The sequence below is a fragment of the Armigeres subalbatus genome, chromosome 3 (genome assembly GCF_024139115.2).
Source record: "Armigeres subalbatus isolate Guangzhou_Male chromosome 3, GZ_Asu_2, whole genome shotgun sequence".
Taxonomy (NCBI): domain Eukaryota; kingdom Metazoa; phylum Arthropoda; class Insecta; order Diptera; family Culicidae; genus Armigeres; species Armigeres subalbatus.
The window spans coordinates 312,681,942-312,700,390 of record NC_085141.1 but is presented as its reverse complement, the minus strand read 5'-3'; the positions used below and the strand labels follow the sequence as shown (position 1 = coordinate 312,700,390).

Below are 18,449 nucleotides of genomic sequence, written 5' to 3'. Positions count from 1 at the left end.
GACCCTTTCGACCAAATGACTTTCGGCCAGATGGGTTTCGGCCTAATGGTTTGTTCTGCCTAGTAGAACGACCCTTCCCCTGTCCTACCCACGACTTGGAACGTGGATGCGCCTCTGTATCCAGTGCATAACCTGTCTCCGGTTCGGCCACGGCACTCAGAACTGTTACATGAAAGCTGGGTGCGGCGGAGATCTCGGAGTAGAAGAATGTGAACAGATCGAGGAAGCGGACCCCAAGTGCGCCAACTGTGAGGACAAGCACCAGGCCCCGATTAAGGTTGGCCGAAGCATGTTGAGTTCTGTGAAAACCGCAAAAAAGCCTCTACCAAGAACCGTCTAAACCGGAGCTCTTCTCCACCGCTTGACGGCCGAAACTTTCCGGCTATTTCGCCCCCTCGACGGCCGATCCCTGTCCTTTCATCGCTGCAACCGCAGAAAAAGCTTACTAATGCTGCTGTATCCCTTCCCAAGTCATAAGTAAAGCAACATCTGGTCCATCCACCAGCGGCATCAAGATGAGCGACCTCTGCCCCCGTAGAATTCCGCACCCTTCTACACGCCGGAGCACCTGAATCCGATATTTAGCCTACTTGCGGTTCGTCTATGAAGTTACAAATTTTGTGCCATCCAGATCTACACACTCGTGGAAAGGGAGATCGACGTGGTGGTCATCACCGATATTCTCCTAAATCCCGTGGCAAGTGAATCAATTACGGTATTTAAGGATTGTGGAGTAACCATCGTCTTACGAGAGAACAACGCTTCCCGCTGCGGTCGAATTTGAAGCCGTTGGAGTGAAAGTTATCACCTTCGTCGGTGTCATAACGCTCATCGTGGTATATCGTCCTAAGCAACCCATATCGTAAGATGAAACATCGGCCGATTTACGAGCTCACAGAGGGCAGCTTATCATAGCAGGAGAGCTCAACGACAAACATCATTCATGGAGCAACTCTTGCTCCATCATAAGCCTAGACAGTCCCACCCGGTTGACACGGTCCCACGCAACGATCGACATTTTCACCACCAACATGGACGATTACATCTCTCGGTTGGTCGTCTACAAGGAGCTCAGCTCGGACCCGTATCCGGCGGTGGATTATCACCAGCTTGCAGAAACTATCGCCGAGTCGACTGGGCTCGATTCCAAAGGTACGTGGACGAAAACAACATCTACCAGCGACATCCGGCCACACCTGAAGACGTTGACGAGCAGCTCCACGCCATACAAGAGGCGCTTTCCCAAGTCCGTGAACAACACGTGTCAATATCCTCATCATCGAAACACGCACCAAAGACTCGCTTAACTTTTGAAAAGGACCTAAGTAACATTTTTTTCATTAATTAATTTGAGTAGGTACTGCAATCAAAAGCTTTCATGTTGTTCTGTTGATTGCGCTATTCAAATTACTTAGGTCCTTTTGAAGACTCGTCACTCGAAGACTAGCGCAATAGGTTGCCTACCTTGCATTCGCATGACAAAAATTACCAAGGGCAGAATGGTGGACCTCAGAAATGAAAAAGTTGACACCAATTTTAAAATCCAAGCCTTGACCCATTTAACCTTTGATTTCGTTAGAAACATTGGCTCTACTGATTCTTGCATTAAAGGCCGCCGATATTTTGGACATGACATCGTAGACATAATGGACGTTAGGCATAACGATCCTTAGGCATAATTCTGCCTTTTATGTCATGGGCTGTTCTTTGGGGCATTTTATGACTAACGTGCTTATGCCTGACGTCCTTATGCCTAACGGGGTATATCCGAAGCAGCTGCTAGCGAACATGTGAAAAACATCCATCTGACTCTCACTGACTGCTCGAAGGCATTGGAGATCTTAACTGACGAACTTTTGGCTTATACCAAATCAACAATAAACATGAAAGCTCCATGCTTCGACAGCATCCAGCGCCTCTTACTGGAAGATATCTCGCTAAACTTTTCAAAAGGACCTAGAAACATTTTTTTCGTGAATTAATTTGAAAAGCGCAATCAACAGAACAACATGAAAGCTTTTGATTGCAGTACTCAAATTAATTCATGAGAAAAATGTGACTTAGGTCCTTTTCAAAAGATAAGCGAGAAATGAGTGCTGTGTTCTTCGAGCGCCTTTCGATTAACTTCAAGCTGTGCCTCCGACTCAGCTACTTCATATCGTCCTGATGCTCAACAAAAGAAAACCCCATCCGGAAGCCTGAGAGAAACCTTCCTCTTCTAAAAAGTTATCGTCCAATCAGCCTTCTGTGAGGATTATTGTTGGAAACTGTTTGAAAAGGCGATTAAAGGAACGGTTTAGCGGTCGATCAACCGCACACCAACTTACCCGAGTTACCAGACGGAACAAGTTTGTCTCTTCCTTTTTTAGCTTAAACCAATGGATAATAAATCCAGATGTAAACAATAAAGTTTTGACGCCTTTTGGAGCGAAATAATTTTTCGGCGAATAAGCAAATAAACGATGGGATTCTGCTCGAAAAACTCGAGCGCGATGTTCTTCCTGCAGAGTCGCAAGCGAGTTGGCTCGCGCCGGAGGCGTCGATGATTGAGATTTGAGTTTGATTCTATCAAAACTGGGCAGATCATGTAATCATAAAATAAAAAAAAAATCAAAACTCTTAGGGAACCGATATGAAAACTAGGATAGTAACAAATATCAAATACCTCAAACCATGCATACCTAAAGTGAAGTGCCTAAAAATCTTAAAGATTTATATTGTAAACCATTGTAAACACAAATAAAAGCGAGAGAAAGTGAAATTGAATACACTACTTTTTTACTACGTAAGCCAGTGGCTTTCGACTTCGAGCAACTTTCAAACACCAATAAAAAAATTACCTCTCCAATAGAACTCAGGCCATTTCGACAGCTTTTGGCAACATTTCATATTCGAATGAGAACTTTCACTGATCTTACGGGACTATGGACCTTGTTGGAAGGCTTACCTTTGAAAAAAATTCCCACTGTAATCACGAAATCTTCCTTGTTCATTTAGGTAGATAAACAAATTATAATACAATAAAAATCAATACATGTGTTGTGCTAATTGCTCAGAATTTATTGACTGTTTTATGTGCTGATTCACAAACTATTTTAATACAACATTGTAAGCTCAATATATAAAATATATAAAACTTATTTTAATCTGAATCAATCAGCAAAACAATCCCCACTATGGCCACAATTTACGATACCATGGTGACGATTATCTGCGGCAGAAAACAATTCCGTGTTAATTTTCTATTTGGGCGTACGAGAACTTAGAAGTGATTACTTTGAAAACTATTTGCTCAATTGAAACTTTTTATCGGTGTCAGATAAAGTATTGAAGTATTACTTCACAATCCCAGCGTTTGTTCCAAAAAATCAATACACGCTCCAATCGCAACGGACTCCAGAATTGTCCGATATTTCACACGCGAGTACGATAAATTATTTTATTCAATGCATCTGGGGGGGAGCAAAAAAAACCTCTCCAGAGCTGCTTATCGCCCGCCACTGATACATTGTGGTATCGCGTTTGAACTAGCAGCGGCTTCTCTGTCCGTGGAGCACGTTTGCAAATATATGGCGCTTCGATATGGGAACGTGCCACTCCGCTCGCTCCCGGCAACAGCTAGCCCCAACAAACAATGACCCTGTTGCCTGGCGGGATGGCTCCAACCCGGGCGCTGCTGCTCGTAATATAAATAAACCGACGCAAACAATGCGGGATAAAATTGGTCATAATGGTTTAATTATTCTCCCAGAGCGCCAGGTGATTACACGCTTAGTTAAACGTTCCTGCTCGATTGTTAGTTTGTTAGCGCTGCCACTCGGATATATAAATAGAGTATCATTATGATTCATCGAAAGGCTTAGGTTTCATTTTTAGATTCATGTTTTTTTTCGCCAAACGGAAAATTGCGGTTTCACAGCCTATTGCTTTTTGAGACTCCACAGTTAGGTGGCTACTAAAGGTTACTAAAAGCTGTCATGGTCACATTTCCAGCTAAAACTCATTTTGGGAAAGGCTATTTATATAGAATAGATTCAAAAATGGAATCTTAAGTTGATTTCCAAATGGATCCTCATACGGATCCAGAATAGAATTTCAAACGAATATCAAATGGAATTGGATGGAGTGCATTTCAAATGGATTTGTAAATATTTTCCTTTTATTGATGGACTATATCGATTTATGATAGAAGAATATAACATTCCATTTGAAATGAAACAAAAAAAATCCCATGCTAGGACAAATTGTGAATAGAATCCCAAAAGAGATAGAATTTTAAACTATTGGAAACGCAATATCAAAAGAATTCGGCAGTGTTGTGAAATGTCAATTGATTTCGTTTGTATAATTTTCCCATAACTTTTTTCAGAAGTAAGCTAGCAATTCATGAGGAATGACGAATTTATAGCGTTTAAATCTGCCTTCAACTGTGTCTAACAAGACATTGCTGTAAATATGTAATCTGGGGGGCGTGGGAGGCAAAATGTCATTTAAATGACATTATGTCAATTGACACGTGACATTTTTGGAGAGATTTCACTCGCTATATTTAGAGCAATGTACCCTTAGACAAAAATATGCCACAACTCAAGTGTTATGAGTACATTAGTATGAGTACATTATGAAGTAAATTTGGTTTCTGAAGAAGTTATGAAGAAATTAGTCAAATGACATGCAGATGACATATTACAACACAGATTCGAAGCACAATATAACAAATGAATCATTTGTTTGAGAAACTGCATTTATCCATTTTATACAATTTCAAGAAAACAACAAAAAAATGCTTTTGAGCAAATTGGCACCGAATATTTCGATTTCTTAGATACAGATCAACAGTTTTTGGCAAAACTCAAACCATAGGCTACTTCATAGTGCGAAAACTGTAAGCAGTACTCCATAATTGCTCTTAAAAGTGCGTGCACATATGTAGTTTTTCAAACAAATGAATTTTTTTCATACATTTCTGAAAAAAAATGTTCGTATTTTTTTGCCAGAATACAAGTATTAGGACCAGGCTTCGGAATTCTCACTCATTCATATGAATAAAAACCTGCGATTAATCCATTAAGCGGAGTGTGATTTTTCATGGTCCCCCTGTGAGGAAGTATTCTCACACAACATTTTTATCCGGATAGAATGGCGGGTGATAAATTCGTGAGCGCCGAATCGCCGGATAATTTAATTTTAATCCACAAATATTCCTTCTCGTCGCCTCACCAGATAAATTTTGCAAGCATATTTACAAAAATTTAGGATCGCAACGGGATTCGAACCCAAAACAATTTTAAAATGTTCAGAGCGCCCACTAAAACCACGCCACCACATGAATTGATTGAAAGCGAGGGGAAAAACTGCTGTGTTGAACGAACCTCTGCTTCTGCTTCTGCTGTCAGATTCAATCAGCTTGGAGAGGCAAAGTAAACAGTATTTGATTTTCGCGAAATATGGGAAGAAGGATAACAGTTTTTCGCACCATAGCTTGTGCCGGAGTTTATCGCACTGTAATTTATCCGGATAAAATGCATGGTGGAGTGATCTGTTGTCGCGTGAGTGAGTGAGAAATCCGAACCCTGATTAGGACGATTGTTTATTCACTTGCCCGACGGTTCAACCGATGAGTTGTGGCCTTGAAATAGGCACAATTTTGATTGAAATCCCAAATGAGTTCCGAAGGCATCGCTAATGGGATTTGAAAATTCCAAATCGGATTTTGTAGGAAGTCATACATAGATTGGAATTACATACAGTTTCAAAATGATTTCCAAATGGGAATTTTGAATGAATAATCAAATGACCATCGAATAGAAGATTCCAAGATTTGGCGTAACGCCATTTGGCAGAATGCCGTTTGGCGGAACGGGTCGTTTGGCCGAATAGTAGACATTTTATTCAGTTTATGAGTAGTGAAAAGTGAGAAATAAGAAGTGAGTAGCGGAAAAGGATGGCGAAGTGTGAAACGAGAAATGTGGACTGAGAAATTTCTCACTTCCCTTGAGGAATAAGTAAGAATTCTGAATGGACAAATGAGGAGTGAAAATAAAAAAAAATGATGTCAGAAGAGAAAAGAGTCAAGTAAGTAATTTTGAGTGAGAATTAGGAAAGAGGTGAAGTGTGAGATGCAAGATGGTTGAAGTGAGAAGTGAGAAATAAGAAGTGAGAGGTGAGAAATAAGAAATAAGAAAAAGTGAGAACTAAGAGGGGACAATAAGACAAAAGAAGGGAGAAGTGTAATCTAAGTAGTGTTGAAGAGTAGTAAGAAATGATAAATAATAAATAAGAATGGAGAAGGCAGAAGTTAAAACTGAGAAGTGAGGAATTAGGAGTGACGTGTGATTAGCAAAACGTGAGAAAAAAGGAATAAGAAGTTAGAGCTGAAAAGTGAGATAGACAGACAGAGCCCCGTATTCGACCAGAGGTCGTACGGACTGAAAACTTAACACCTAGAATGACCTGTCATAAGACGAGTTTAAACAATCCCATTGAATTCCACCACTTAATTGTATCCTGACAGATACGTATTTCGACCTCAACAGTAAGGCCGTCTTCAGTGTCTTGTACTTGACTCGACTATGACAGGTGAAAACATTCCACTAAAAAGCTCAAAATAATTTTCTTATCAACCTAGAATGAGATAACGGACAGGACACAACATTGCGCCCAGTAAACCAGTGTAAAAATTTTCGATCACGAACAGTTTCCTCCTTACCAGGGCGGGAATCCTATCCACACTCCATAGCACATGCGTTTAGATGATTGACGTCGCTAACCGCACATCCACGAAGCCTTTATTCTTCCTGTTTCTTTTATCTTCAATGTTTTTTATTTATCCTTGTATCTTCCTTTTTTCTTCTTGTTCCTTTTTGCTCCTCTTTCTTCTTTCATTTCCGTCTTTTTCCTTCTTCCTCCATCTTTTTCTCTTTCTTCCTTCTTCCTCCTTCTTTTTTCTTTCTTCTTTCTTCCTGCTTTCTTTTTATTTTTTTTCTTTTTTTCTTACTTCTTCCTTTTCCATTTCTCCATCTTTCTTCATACTTTTTCATTCTTTTTGTCTCACAGCTTACCACTTACTTCTCATTTCTTAAATACCGCTTCTCATTTTCAAATTACCATCTCTCACTCTTCACCTTTCGCTTTTTATCTCTCTTCACTCATTACTTACTTCTCACCTCTCACTTCTTACCTATCACCTCTGATCTTCATATCTTACTTCTCACCGCTCATTTCATGCTTCTCATTTGTATTCGGTATGACACTTCTCACTACTCCTTACTTTCTTCGAACATCTAATTTGTCACTTTTCTCTTTTCACTACTCTCTTATCCCCCATCCCGGAGACGAGCCAGCCTCGGGCTGAAAGTCTCCTTAATAAAGAGACAAAAAAAATACTCTCTTATCACGTTGAACGTTACGTCACATTTCTTACTACTGACTTCTCACTTCTTTTTTCTCAGTACTCACTTCAAACGCCCTACTTCTCACATCTTCCTTCTCGCTACTCATGCCTTCACTTTTCACTATCTAGTTCTCACTTATCAATTCTTGCTTCTCATTTACCACCTCATTTATCATTAGCAGAACGATCGCGCGATCGTCCGGAATATTGTGTTCTGCATTGCGCGGCCGGTAATAAAGTTAATCAGTTCAGTGCGTGATTTCTCGTGTTTCAGATTCTCCATTAAGCAGAGCGATCGGCCGGTCGTCGAAATTTTGCTCTGCTTTGTGCGGGTGAGTAAGTTAATCAGAAAGTGGAAATTTAGTTTGCATCCGATATTTAAAATATTTAGCGTTTTTCGATTTTAAATCAAACTACCCGCTATACACGGCAGACCGTTTACTAAAACGAACCCTGTCACACTCCTCACCCCATATATCCAACATCCCAGTGATTTGTCGTGGAAGTGCAGATGACTCGTCGGCTTCTATCAAAGCGAGTATCACGTCAACAACTTCCTACCTATTCCTCAATTGATCTGCATTCGGACACGGCCGGCGCTGGTATTGCTTATTTTTGGGTCACCAGTTCTTACACATTGAAGATGATGTTAGTCCCAAACTTCATCTGTTGGTTCTCTGTGTAATTACTGCTGGCCTGGCAATAACGGAGTAGCATCCGTGGGCGGTCAATCGTGCTCATGCTCATGCTCTCATTTCCCACTTCACACATGACATGTAGTAAGGAAACCAATTTCAACTACTTGGCCAAATAACCATAAACCTTAAAAAAAAAGTAGATTGACAGCAATATAAAATTTTCATAAAGCATTTAAAAGTTTTTATAAATATTTAAGGAATTCGCCAATGAAGAAAATAGGGTAGTAGCAACATGAGCGATTTTTCCAAAAAGGAAAATAAATTTTTTAAACTGTAAAAACAAACTACTTTTTCTTATTTTCCAGGGGGTATTTCTATGTTGGTTATAAATTGATTCACAGCTGAATCATAAACAAAATTCGATTCATAGCTGAAACGGTTCGAGTGAGAAATTTAAATGATAAGCTAAGCTTTGCATCTCGAACAGATTTAGAATTTAGTGCTGTACGAGTTTAGTGCGAATTAGGATTGGAATTTTAATATCTACCCGGTATGGCATTGTGTAACTTAAATCGACTTGAAAGGCAAACAAATGAGTCCTGAATCGAATGGAATTCCAAGCAGAATAAGAATATATATACGAACAAAGAAGTTCCCCAATGGAATCGAATATGGATTTTGTATAGATTCTCAAATCCGCGTAAAATCTTAGACGATTCTCGAATGGATTCGAATGAAAGCTGTGGAACATAATCTTAAACTGGTTCCGTATAGAATTTCAAACTTACTTCGAAAGGCACCCCAAACGGATTCCGAAAAGAGTCTAAAATGGATTGAGATTGGTATTTTAAAATAATTCCAAGTGGTGTCCAATTTATTTATTTATTATCAGACTAAGGCCGGAGTGGCCTGTGCAGTGCATAAAAGTCTTCTCCATTCAGCTTGGCCCATGGCTGCCAACTACGCAGTCTGCGAAGAGTCTGCAAATCATCCTCATCTTGATCGATCCACCTTGCTCGCTAAGCACCTCGCCTTCTTGTTCCCGTCGGATCGTTGTCGAGAACCATTTTCACCGGATTACTGTCCGACATTCTGGCTACGTGCCCGTCCCACCGCAGTCTTCCGATTTTCGCGGTGTGAACGATGGATGGTTCTCCCAACAGCTGATGCAACACGTAGTTCATTCGCCTCCTCCACGTACCGTCCGCCATCTGCACCCCACCATAGATGGTAGGCAGCACTTTTCTTCCGAAAATCCCAAGTGCGCGTTGGTCCTCCACGAACATCGTCCAGGTCTCGTGTCCGTAGAGAACTACCGGTCTAATAAGCGTTTTGAAGATAGTCAGTTTGGTACGGCGGCGAATTTTATTCGATCGGAGCGTTTTGCGTCTCCGAATTTATCTGCTGGTATCGTTATCGGAGGTCACCAGTGAGCCCAAGTACACGAATTCTTCAACCACCTCCATTTCGTCACCACCAATACGTGCTGGGTGGCTTACGTTGTTCTCTCTTGAGCCTTTTCATATCATGTACTTCGTCTTCGATGTGTTGATGACTAGTCCAATCCATTTAGCTTCGCTTTTCAGTCTGATGTAGGCTTCCTTCATCTTTTCAAAGCTACGTGCCATAATATCTATGTCGTCGGCGAAACCAAATAACTGGACGGACTTCGTGAAAATCGTACCACTGCCCTTCGTATTATTCCCTCGAAAGCGATGTTGAATAGCAGACACGAAATCACCTTGCCGTAAAGCTCTGCGCGTTTCAAAGGGACTCGAGAATGCCCCTCGAACTACGCACATCATCCGATCCATCGTCCATTATGCGTGGGCACGTTGTATTCGCGGCATTTCTGCAATACCTGTCGTACGGCGAACACCTGGTCTGTGGTAGAGCATTCACCCACAATCACAAGTTCCGCCTGGTACTGCCCCACGAACTCTCTTGCTATTGGTGTTAGTCGACGGGATAAAAATACGTACTGTGAAAAGAATCTCAAATTGGCTCCGAATGAACTCGAATGAAATTTTAAACAGATCCCAAAGGATAGTTCGAATAGCAATCGATTTCAGGGAAAACCCAAATGAATTTCGGATAAATTTTCCAATCGGATTTCGAATGAGTTTCAAACGATTTTCTATTCGATGATAAATGGAATTAATGAAACACAGAATTAATGAATAAAATATATTAATGATTGGTTCAAAATAGAATGAAATCTCAAGTCAAGGAACTACCAAACGGATTCCGAACGGGTGTCGAGAGAAAGATTAAAAATGAAATAAAAAAATTCAAATCGACTTCGAATGAACTCGCAAACAGATTCCTAGACAAGCTCCAATCGAGTTTTGAATGAAATCCAAATTGCAAATGATAATTACTATTATTGCCTTTTTTAAAATAGATATGCAGCCGTAGGCTGGCTCGTCTTTACATTGCAAATGATTTTCCAATCGAGTTCAGAATAAAATCGAGAGAGATTCAGAATGGAATCTTAAATGGATTCCGTAACGGAAGGATACTCAAATACACTGAAATACCTATAAGACTCTGAATTGCTTCGCAAATGAAAATCAAAATCCGAATGGAATCCTATAAAAAAGATTTCAATATTATTTTGTTATTTGTGACCTAAACCATAACCCGAATGGCATCCCATAATAATAGTGCAACTAGTTGCAAAAAGAAGATTTTTTTCAGCACAAGTTGTACGTTGATCCAACGAGGCTTGCCGAGTTGGATAAATACTACGAGTGCTGAAAAATCGAGTTTTGCAACGAGTTGCACACGCTATTTTTTGCAATGACGAAAAATGGGCTGAAATATGATTAATCTGTATCAATAAAATTGTATTACATTTTATTTACTTCACATGGTCAATCTTGCCAAAAAATCATGTTGCTGCAGAAAACAAGCAGATTCCATGTTATCGTGCCCCATTGTGTGCTGGACGGACCATAAAGCGATAGATAAACCTGCATTTGGAGAATTTGATGTCATGCCCATAACATTATTTCATTTATTATGTGACACAGAGAATACACTATTTGAACACTCACCCAGGCCTATTGAGCTAAATGTAATCATGTAACTATTGTTCTAATGCTGGTTTTTCATTATAGCACCCAAATGAGTGCTATAATGGTTTTCTTTTGCAACCCATTTGAGTTGCATAATGTACATTGAAGCACCCATGTCAAAAGTAGGCCGTTTTATCACTCAAACGCCAACTGTAAACCAGGTATTATGATCAGGAATTGCAAAAAAGAGATTTCAAACACATACGTGTGGCTTGTATCCGATTATGATGGCAATCCTTAATAGACTTCAAAATGTGATTCTAAAATTATTTACATTACAAGATATTTCAGAATGGAATTCAAGACGAAACTAAAATAAAATATGAATATCATTCCAAAGGAATGCGATATGTAATTCCGATTGGATTTCAAACTTGATTGTCATATCACAATCACAAGTATTTTTTTTTGTAATTTGTGAATTTTTCAATCACAAATAATTTCAAGAAAATTAATTAGCTGGAATGTTTTCACTGTCATAAGACGAGTTTAGTACAATTCCATTTAATTCCACCAAATCGTATTACTTTTGATGTATCATTGTGTTTACGTTTGACAGGCTCAGGCGTGTATAACACTTAACGGAGCCGAGACTTTATGATATTTACAATCGATATCATCTTATTATCAACAGTTAGTAAGGGGAAAGGGTATAGACCAAGATACTCGTGGCGACTCAAGGTTAGATTGCGTAATTTCAGGACGGACTAGGTTGGGATTTAGGTTTGAGGTATTACAGCTGCTCATCCGGGTATTTGACGTCATTAATACTATCGACAGACATATGATTTCCGTACAATGATTTTCGTACCACGCTGTACGCGTACAGTGACAGGATGACACATATATTTTCTTTTCATCGTTGTATCGATTCTATCGCCATCTAAAAAACAAACCTTTTTTTTTCAAAATGTATAAAAATCATAAAATTTTAAGTATTATTAATAAAAATAATACTAAGACACAAATTCTTCTGAAAAGGCGTAAAAAGTGTAAACTATTGGCAATGTACCACCGAAGAATGGCGAATTATTATTTAAGAATTGCGGCATGTGAAGCGCAAAAAAAGAAACGTCGAATATGGTCAGCGGTAAGTTTTCTATATTTGTTTTCGATGTAGAATGAATTTGAATATTTCAGGTGGAGAAATCTACTTACTGGGAAGCAGATGTTCCCAAATTCTCCGATTATAAGTTAAAGAACACTTTCAGAGTAGACAGGAAAACAATGGCTTATTTGGTGACCAAATTATATTATCTTAGAAAAGAAGATACGTGTTGGCGTTGGGCTATATCTTTAGAGAAACGAATTGCAATAGCCATGTATGCCCTGGGATCATCAGCAGAGTATCGGACTGTTGCAAGTTTATTTGGAGTTGGAAGAACCACTGTAGGAGAACTTGTTCTTGAGTTCTGTGATGCAGTTATTCATTCTATGCAGGACGAAACATTCACATCATACCCTCCAACTACAGAGAAAATTGAGAAAATTACAAGCGGATTTTTAAAGCATGGATTTCCCCAATGTTATGGAGCTGTGGACGGTTGCCATATTGAAGTCAGCGTGCCGAAAAATGAAGCAGTGGACTACTATAATTTCAAAGGTTGGCATTCCGTAGTACTGTTTGCGGCTGTTGATTATAGATACCGTTTCACGTATGTCAATGTGGGAGTTCCTGGGCGGTCTAATGACTCGACAATTTTTGAAAATTCAGCCTTGAAATCAGTACATGATTCCCACATGTTATTCCGACAGCACTCGAGAATAATCGATGGTCTGGAAGTTCCTATTCTTCTCATTGGCGACTCAGCCTTTAAACTCTCTCCAACTCTCATGAAACCATTTCCTTTCATCATAAACCAAAGTGAAGACGAACGGTTGTTTAACTACATTTTGTCACGAAGTCGGAGAGTGGTTGAAAACGCTTTTGGGCATCTGAAGGCACGATTTCGAAAGATCGGTCGAGGTTTGGAAGTAGATATTTGTAATGCTAATCGTATTATAAAAACAAGTTGCATTCTACATAACCTTTGTAATGATCGCAATGACAAAATCAACAAATCGTGGATTGAATTGAATGAAAACAAATGCACCTAGGCCACAACCACAAAAAGGGTTAACAAAAGCGGCCGATAATCAATCAGGAATGAATATTCGCCGAGCAATAAGGAGACATTTAGGTAGGTTTAAAACATTTTTATTGCGACTGCATGTTTTGCTTTACATCCATTTTCTTAACTTATATATACCTTTAATAGACATACACATAATATAATAGGTATATGATTGAAAAATTTCGATATCACATTTTAGTGATCATTCGCTCAAAAAGCTGGATATTTTCTTTCATCGGCTCGATAATCTTTTGATCAGTTTCTTGAGATTCGCGCATGAAAATTTCAAATTTTTCGTTTTCCTTCTCTGCCATGTTTAATAATCGTTCTTGAACGCTTTTTCTTCCATGTTTAGCTGTTGATAACTTCGAACGCTTTTTGGATGATTCTGGTGCAGATGATGTTACAGGTCTGACTGGCGGTCTTGCTGATGGAGATAGCTTCGATGGTGATGCTGGCTTATCTGATGATTAAAATAACGAGATTGAATTTATTTTTGAACGAACAACATGATATACATTTAATAATAATATGAAAAAACAAGTTTCGAATAAACTCCAAATAAAATAATCCTCGACGATTTTGAAATAAAATGTCTGAATACCTGGGAAAGTTTTACAACTTATTTGTCTTTATAATTGATAAAATAAGTTAAATTTATTTATTTTTGTGCTTCGTATCGTTGCAGGGAACTCGTTTCCAAAGCGTAAATGCAATAAGGACCAACTTTTGCTGATAGATATACACAATTTTGTCACCAAATACAAAACATTTTTTTCCATCCTTCGCGGATTTTGAATAAATTGATAAATTTGAGGTTCACTCACCGTTTAGAAGCCCAAGTGAATGTGTTAATACTGGTGACTGTGGGGATGGCGGTTCAGATATTTCTTCGTATACTATGCAACTTTCGGAATTATCTAAAAACTCGACTTCCATATCATTTGTGTCAATTACTGCCGACGCTTCATCTCTCTCTGGTCCTTGTGTTGCTGCAGAACTAGTTTGTTCCAAATCTGTTAAGTTTATTGTTTACATGTTCTAATCTTTTATTCTGTTTGATTATAGGATAAAATTGGGTCATTTTCAAGCACTTATTCATATTTACCTGGATTGAGACTCTCGTCCATCAATTCTACCATGTTGTTTTGTTTATATCCTTGCAAAAAACCTTTGATGACTTCATAATACATTCAAGTCGAACGCGATCCTCCGGATGTCCCCATTTTGTTTTTCTCAGATCTGTAAAGTGGAGATCTTTCAATGTAACTTCTGTTTTCATGAGTATTATACAATATTTACCTATATTTTCTGGACAAATTGTGAATTCTCGTTCGAAGCTCATTCGTCGATAAGAAAACGTGATAGTTTTCCAATTCATCGCACATTTTGGCATAAATATGCGAGTTCTTGCAAGTGCTCCGCAGCGCAGCCACATAATTTCTCCAGACTTCAATCACATTATATATTTCCCGGCTACTTAGAATTTTGTGTCCCTTTTTGTCGTTTTTTTTTTCACTTTCATATTGTTGTGGCTACTGAACGGATTCTTCTAAAAACTATTTTGACTCAATCAGCTTGCAAAATTAGTTATTGTTTGTTTTTATTCTATATGTCAAACGTATGTTCACGGTTTGACCACTGCATAAAATTGGCGTAGTTGACATTTCAAATAACAAATTATGTTCTATTTCGTACAATACAATGGTCGAAGGGCAGGGTACGGAAATCATCGTGCTATCGTAATACCACCGTGATTCTGGATGACAGACACATGATTCTATGCTGTACAGTGATTTTGATATCATATATCTGTCACAAGTATAACGGTATGGCGTAGCGTCGGGCTCGAGTTGTGGTTCGTCAGGGAGCATCTTCCGGATGGCCATAGCTTCGTATTACACAGAACAATAAGACAAAAACAAAACAAAAACGAGAAAGAAAGAAAAATAGGAGAATTAGACTTTTATGTCAGACGAGCAAAGAAAGGCATAGATGGCCTGCATATAAACCACATCGCGATCCCCCAAAACACCTCTTACTTCCTTGTAGGGTTGTTTACCTCGGGCCACAAGGGTATCCAATAGTTGCTCTCTGGAGGCGTCGTTTTCCGAGCAATACCAAACTACGTGATCTATGTCATCGGAACCGGCTCCACACCTACATAGGTTGCTATCGACCAGGTTTATTCTATAGAGGTGTGCGTTTAGCAGGGTGTCGACTACCTGGAAAAACCTGGAAAGTCAGGGAATTTCATTTTGGACCTGGAATGTCAGGGAAAGTCAGGGAATTTTGATTGAGGTCAGGGAAAAAAATCACAAACCCAATATTGAAAATTTATAGTATTTTTTTTATTTCGAGCAATATACTAAACTAAGGACACTTAGGGGAACAGGTGGTAAAATGAACACGTTAAGGACTTGCGCTGAATTCAATCATAAAACGAGGATAATTTGCTAGTTTTACCACTTGGTTCAGCAATTTAACTCATATTCTTAATGCACTGAACATTTTTTTCGCTAATAAACATTGTTTTATATAGTTTTTCATCGAAATAAAAAACATCGAAATTTCGTATGTACAAAAATAGTGCGGGTAAAATGAACACTGCCTGGTGGTAAAATGAACATCGCTTCTTAAACCCTTTTGAAACATTTAATTTTCTTTTTTTACTCTGGCACTGTATATACAACTAATTGAGATTACGAGAGCCTTTTGAAAAATCTGGTATAACTTTTGAAAAGCTCTTAATTATGAAAATAATAAAAAGAAGTTGAAAAGTTTTAAAATATCAATTATTTTTTAACTAAATTTACATATTTAAAGTTTTTTCTTGGTTATTTGATATGGTTTGATTCTTGAACTTCCGCTTCACAATCGCACAACTTTTACCATAAATTTGTGAAAGTTTGATACAAGTGTTCATTTTACCCCCATACGTTCCTTGTGATAACTCTTCCTCTAACTATGCAAACCAATAATTTTACTATTTACCCCTGCAACATCTTTGTGAAGGTTGTCCTATTTGCCGCTGTGGTGAGAACCGGTTTAAATCAATGTTATTATGAATTTATTAAGAATTAAAGTTTGCGGAAAAATGGTAAAAAATTACATCCGACCCTATTTTTACGGCCTCTTTTGATATTTTGGATAGTAATAGCTATTCGTTCGGTCTCAAAACCAAAATATTAGCTCAGGTACCTTATTTTATTTCGTGTGTGCATGATTAACATACGCCTAAATAGTGGTTTAATATAAATATAGCCAACTGTTCATATTACCACCCCTGTTCATTTTACCACCTCTTCCCCTATGACAATGAAACTCTGAACCAATTTTAATCCATTGAAAAGGGACCAATAAAAGTACTGAAATATCGGATCAGAATAGGAGATCGTCAGTTGCATTCTACCAAAAATTCCGCTTCAGGCCCTTTCAAAACATTTTAACAACAGCCACTACACCTGATGGTATAATGGCAATATTTCCATTATCAGGCAACAGGTGGTGTTGCTGCGTGGTTGTATCAATGTAATATTGCATATACACTAGTGACATCTGCTGTTCGATATCGTAAGCTTTCAATGTTCCTTCCACACACACGAGGTGGAGAACAGTCTTGAAGAAATTGAAAGTATACAGCTAGAATTTAGTATGGAGGTACAATGAAATCTCTTTTATTGTTTAGAACTGTAAAACAAGTCGGGGGTATAAAAAATCTAAAAATTATTTGTTGCTTTTCGTCCTAGCTTTCATATTGATGCGATGCGTAGTTGATGAGAACGAATGATTTGTCCATACAAGGAAATTCATTTTACTTTAAATGTTGTGGCGCCATCTCGTTCAAACAGCACACGGAGAACATTGAAAAAGCTAGTTAGCATATTGTTTACCCCTTTTGAAGCTTTTTAAAATTTTAATCTTTTTGATGCTTATAAAATAATCATAATTTTATGCATTGCAATGATTTCTTAAAATTTATTCCTTTTATAGCCTTTTAAGTACTAATTTGAAGTCCTGAAACTTGTCAGAATTATTTTTGCTTTGGATAGCTTGGTCCGCGTTTAATAAGTATTTTTTTCGGATTTGTCCGCGGATAGGAAAAGTATGGCCATGGCCATACTTGAACTTGAAGCGGATAGTATACTCTCCTCAGCTCGCTCTTCAGGTAACGCATCAATTTATTTCATCGCATAGAGAATTTATCTCATTATTAACATTTATCATAACCTCTAACCCAGGATATCAACTTGAAGTCTGCTTTCCGGTAACCAAACATGGTAAAGCATCATATCGAGCTGATGGCCAACGGATTGCTATACGGATTTTTGTAGTTCCCGCAAAATTATCATGCACGGTTCTAATGAAGTGTATCTACTCCCCAAACACAGTCACATTGCGGATATCAAACTTTTCGCATAGTTGGCTCATGGATTTGCTCGCAAAACTCGAAGTAGGAAAGGATTGCGCAGGCGGCGGCACAATAGGAGATCGTCAGTTGCATTCTACCAAAAAATCCGCTTGAGGCCCTTTAAAAACATGTTAACAACAGCCACTACACCTGATGGTATAATTGCAATATTTCCATTATCAGGCGACAGGTGGTGTTGCTGCGTGTTTGTATTAATGTAATATTGCATATACACTAGTGACATCTGCTGTTCGATATCGTAAGCTTTCAATGTTCCTTCCACACACACGAGGTGGAGAACAGTCTTGAAGAAATTGAAAGTATACAGCTAGAATTTAGTATGGAAGTACAATGAAATCTCTTTTATTGTTTAGAACTGCAAAACAAGTCGTGGGTACAAAAAATCTAAAAATTATTTGTTGCTTTTTGACCTAGCTTTCATATTGATGCGATGCGTAGTTGATGAGAACGGATGATTTGTCCATACAAGGAAATTCATTTTACTTTAAATGTTGTGGCGCCATCTCGTTCAAACAGCACCTTTGTCTTTGCCCTATTGATGCCGACCATACCATTCCACTGCCATAACTCTGTATTAACACTTGAGATTAATGTGAAAAAGTATCTGGGATAGAGGCAATCAAAAAAGTGATATTCATCTTTGAAAATGTATGCATGGAACGGCATGGAATAAAACGATAAAAATGATATTCGAATTGTATATTTTTTAAAACAATGTTTTCCTCTTGATCAAAATAAATAAAAACATGAACGTCATCGGAATAAAATCCATTCCCCGCAATAAACGCAGTT

General features: G+C 38.4%; 2 protein-coding genes across 3 annotated transcripts in view; one reads left to right on the top strand and one right to left on the bottom strand.

The window, feature by feature from the left end:
• LOC134225324 (low-density lipoprotein receptor-related protein 1) overlaps positions 1–18,449 on the top strand; it is a 701,179-nt gene that overhangs the window by 375,340 nt on the left and 307,390 nt on the right. The window lies entirely within an intron of this gene.
• On the bottom strand, positions 13,392–14,733 carry LOC134220803 (uncharacterized). The gene is made up of 4 exons (XM_062699898.1): positions 14,528–14,733; positions 14,334–14,467; positions 14,053–14,241; positions 13,392–13,688 (listed from the first exon to the last, which is right to left on the bottom strand). The coding sequence occupies exons 2-4, from the start codon at positions 14,416–14,418 to the stop codon at positions 13,414–13,416; spliced, it is 549 nt and encodes a 182-aa protein (XP_062555882.1). The 5' UTR covers positions 14,419–14,467; positions 14,528–14,733; the 3' UTR covers positions 13,392–13,413.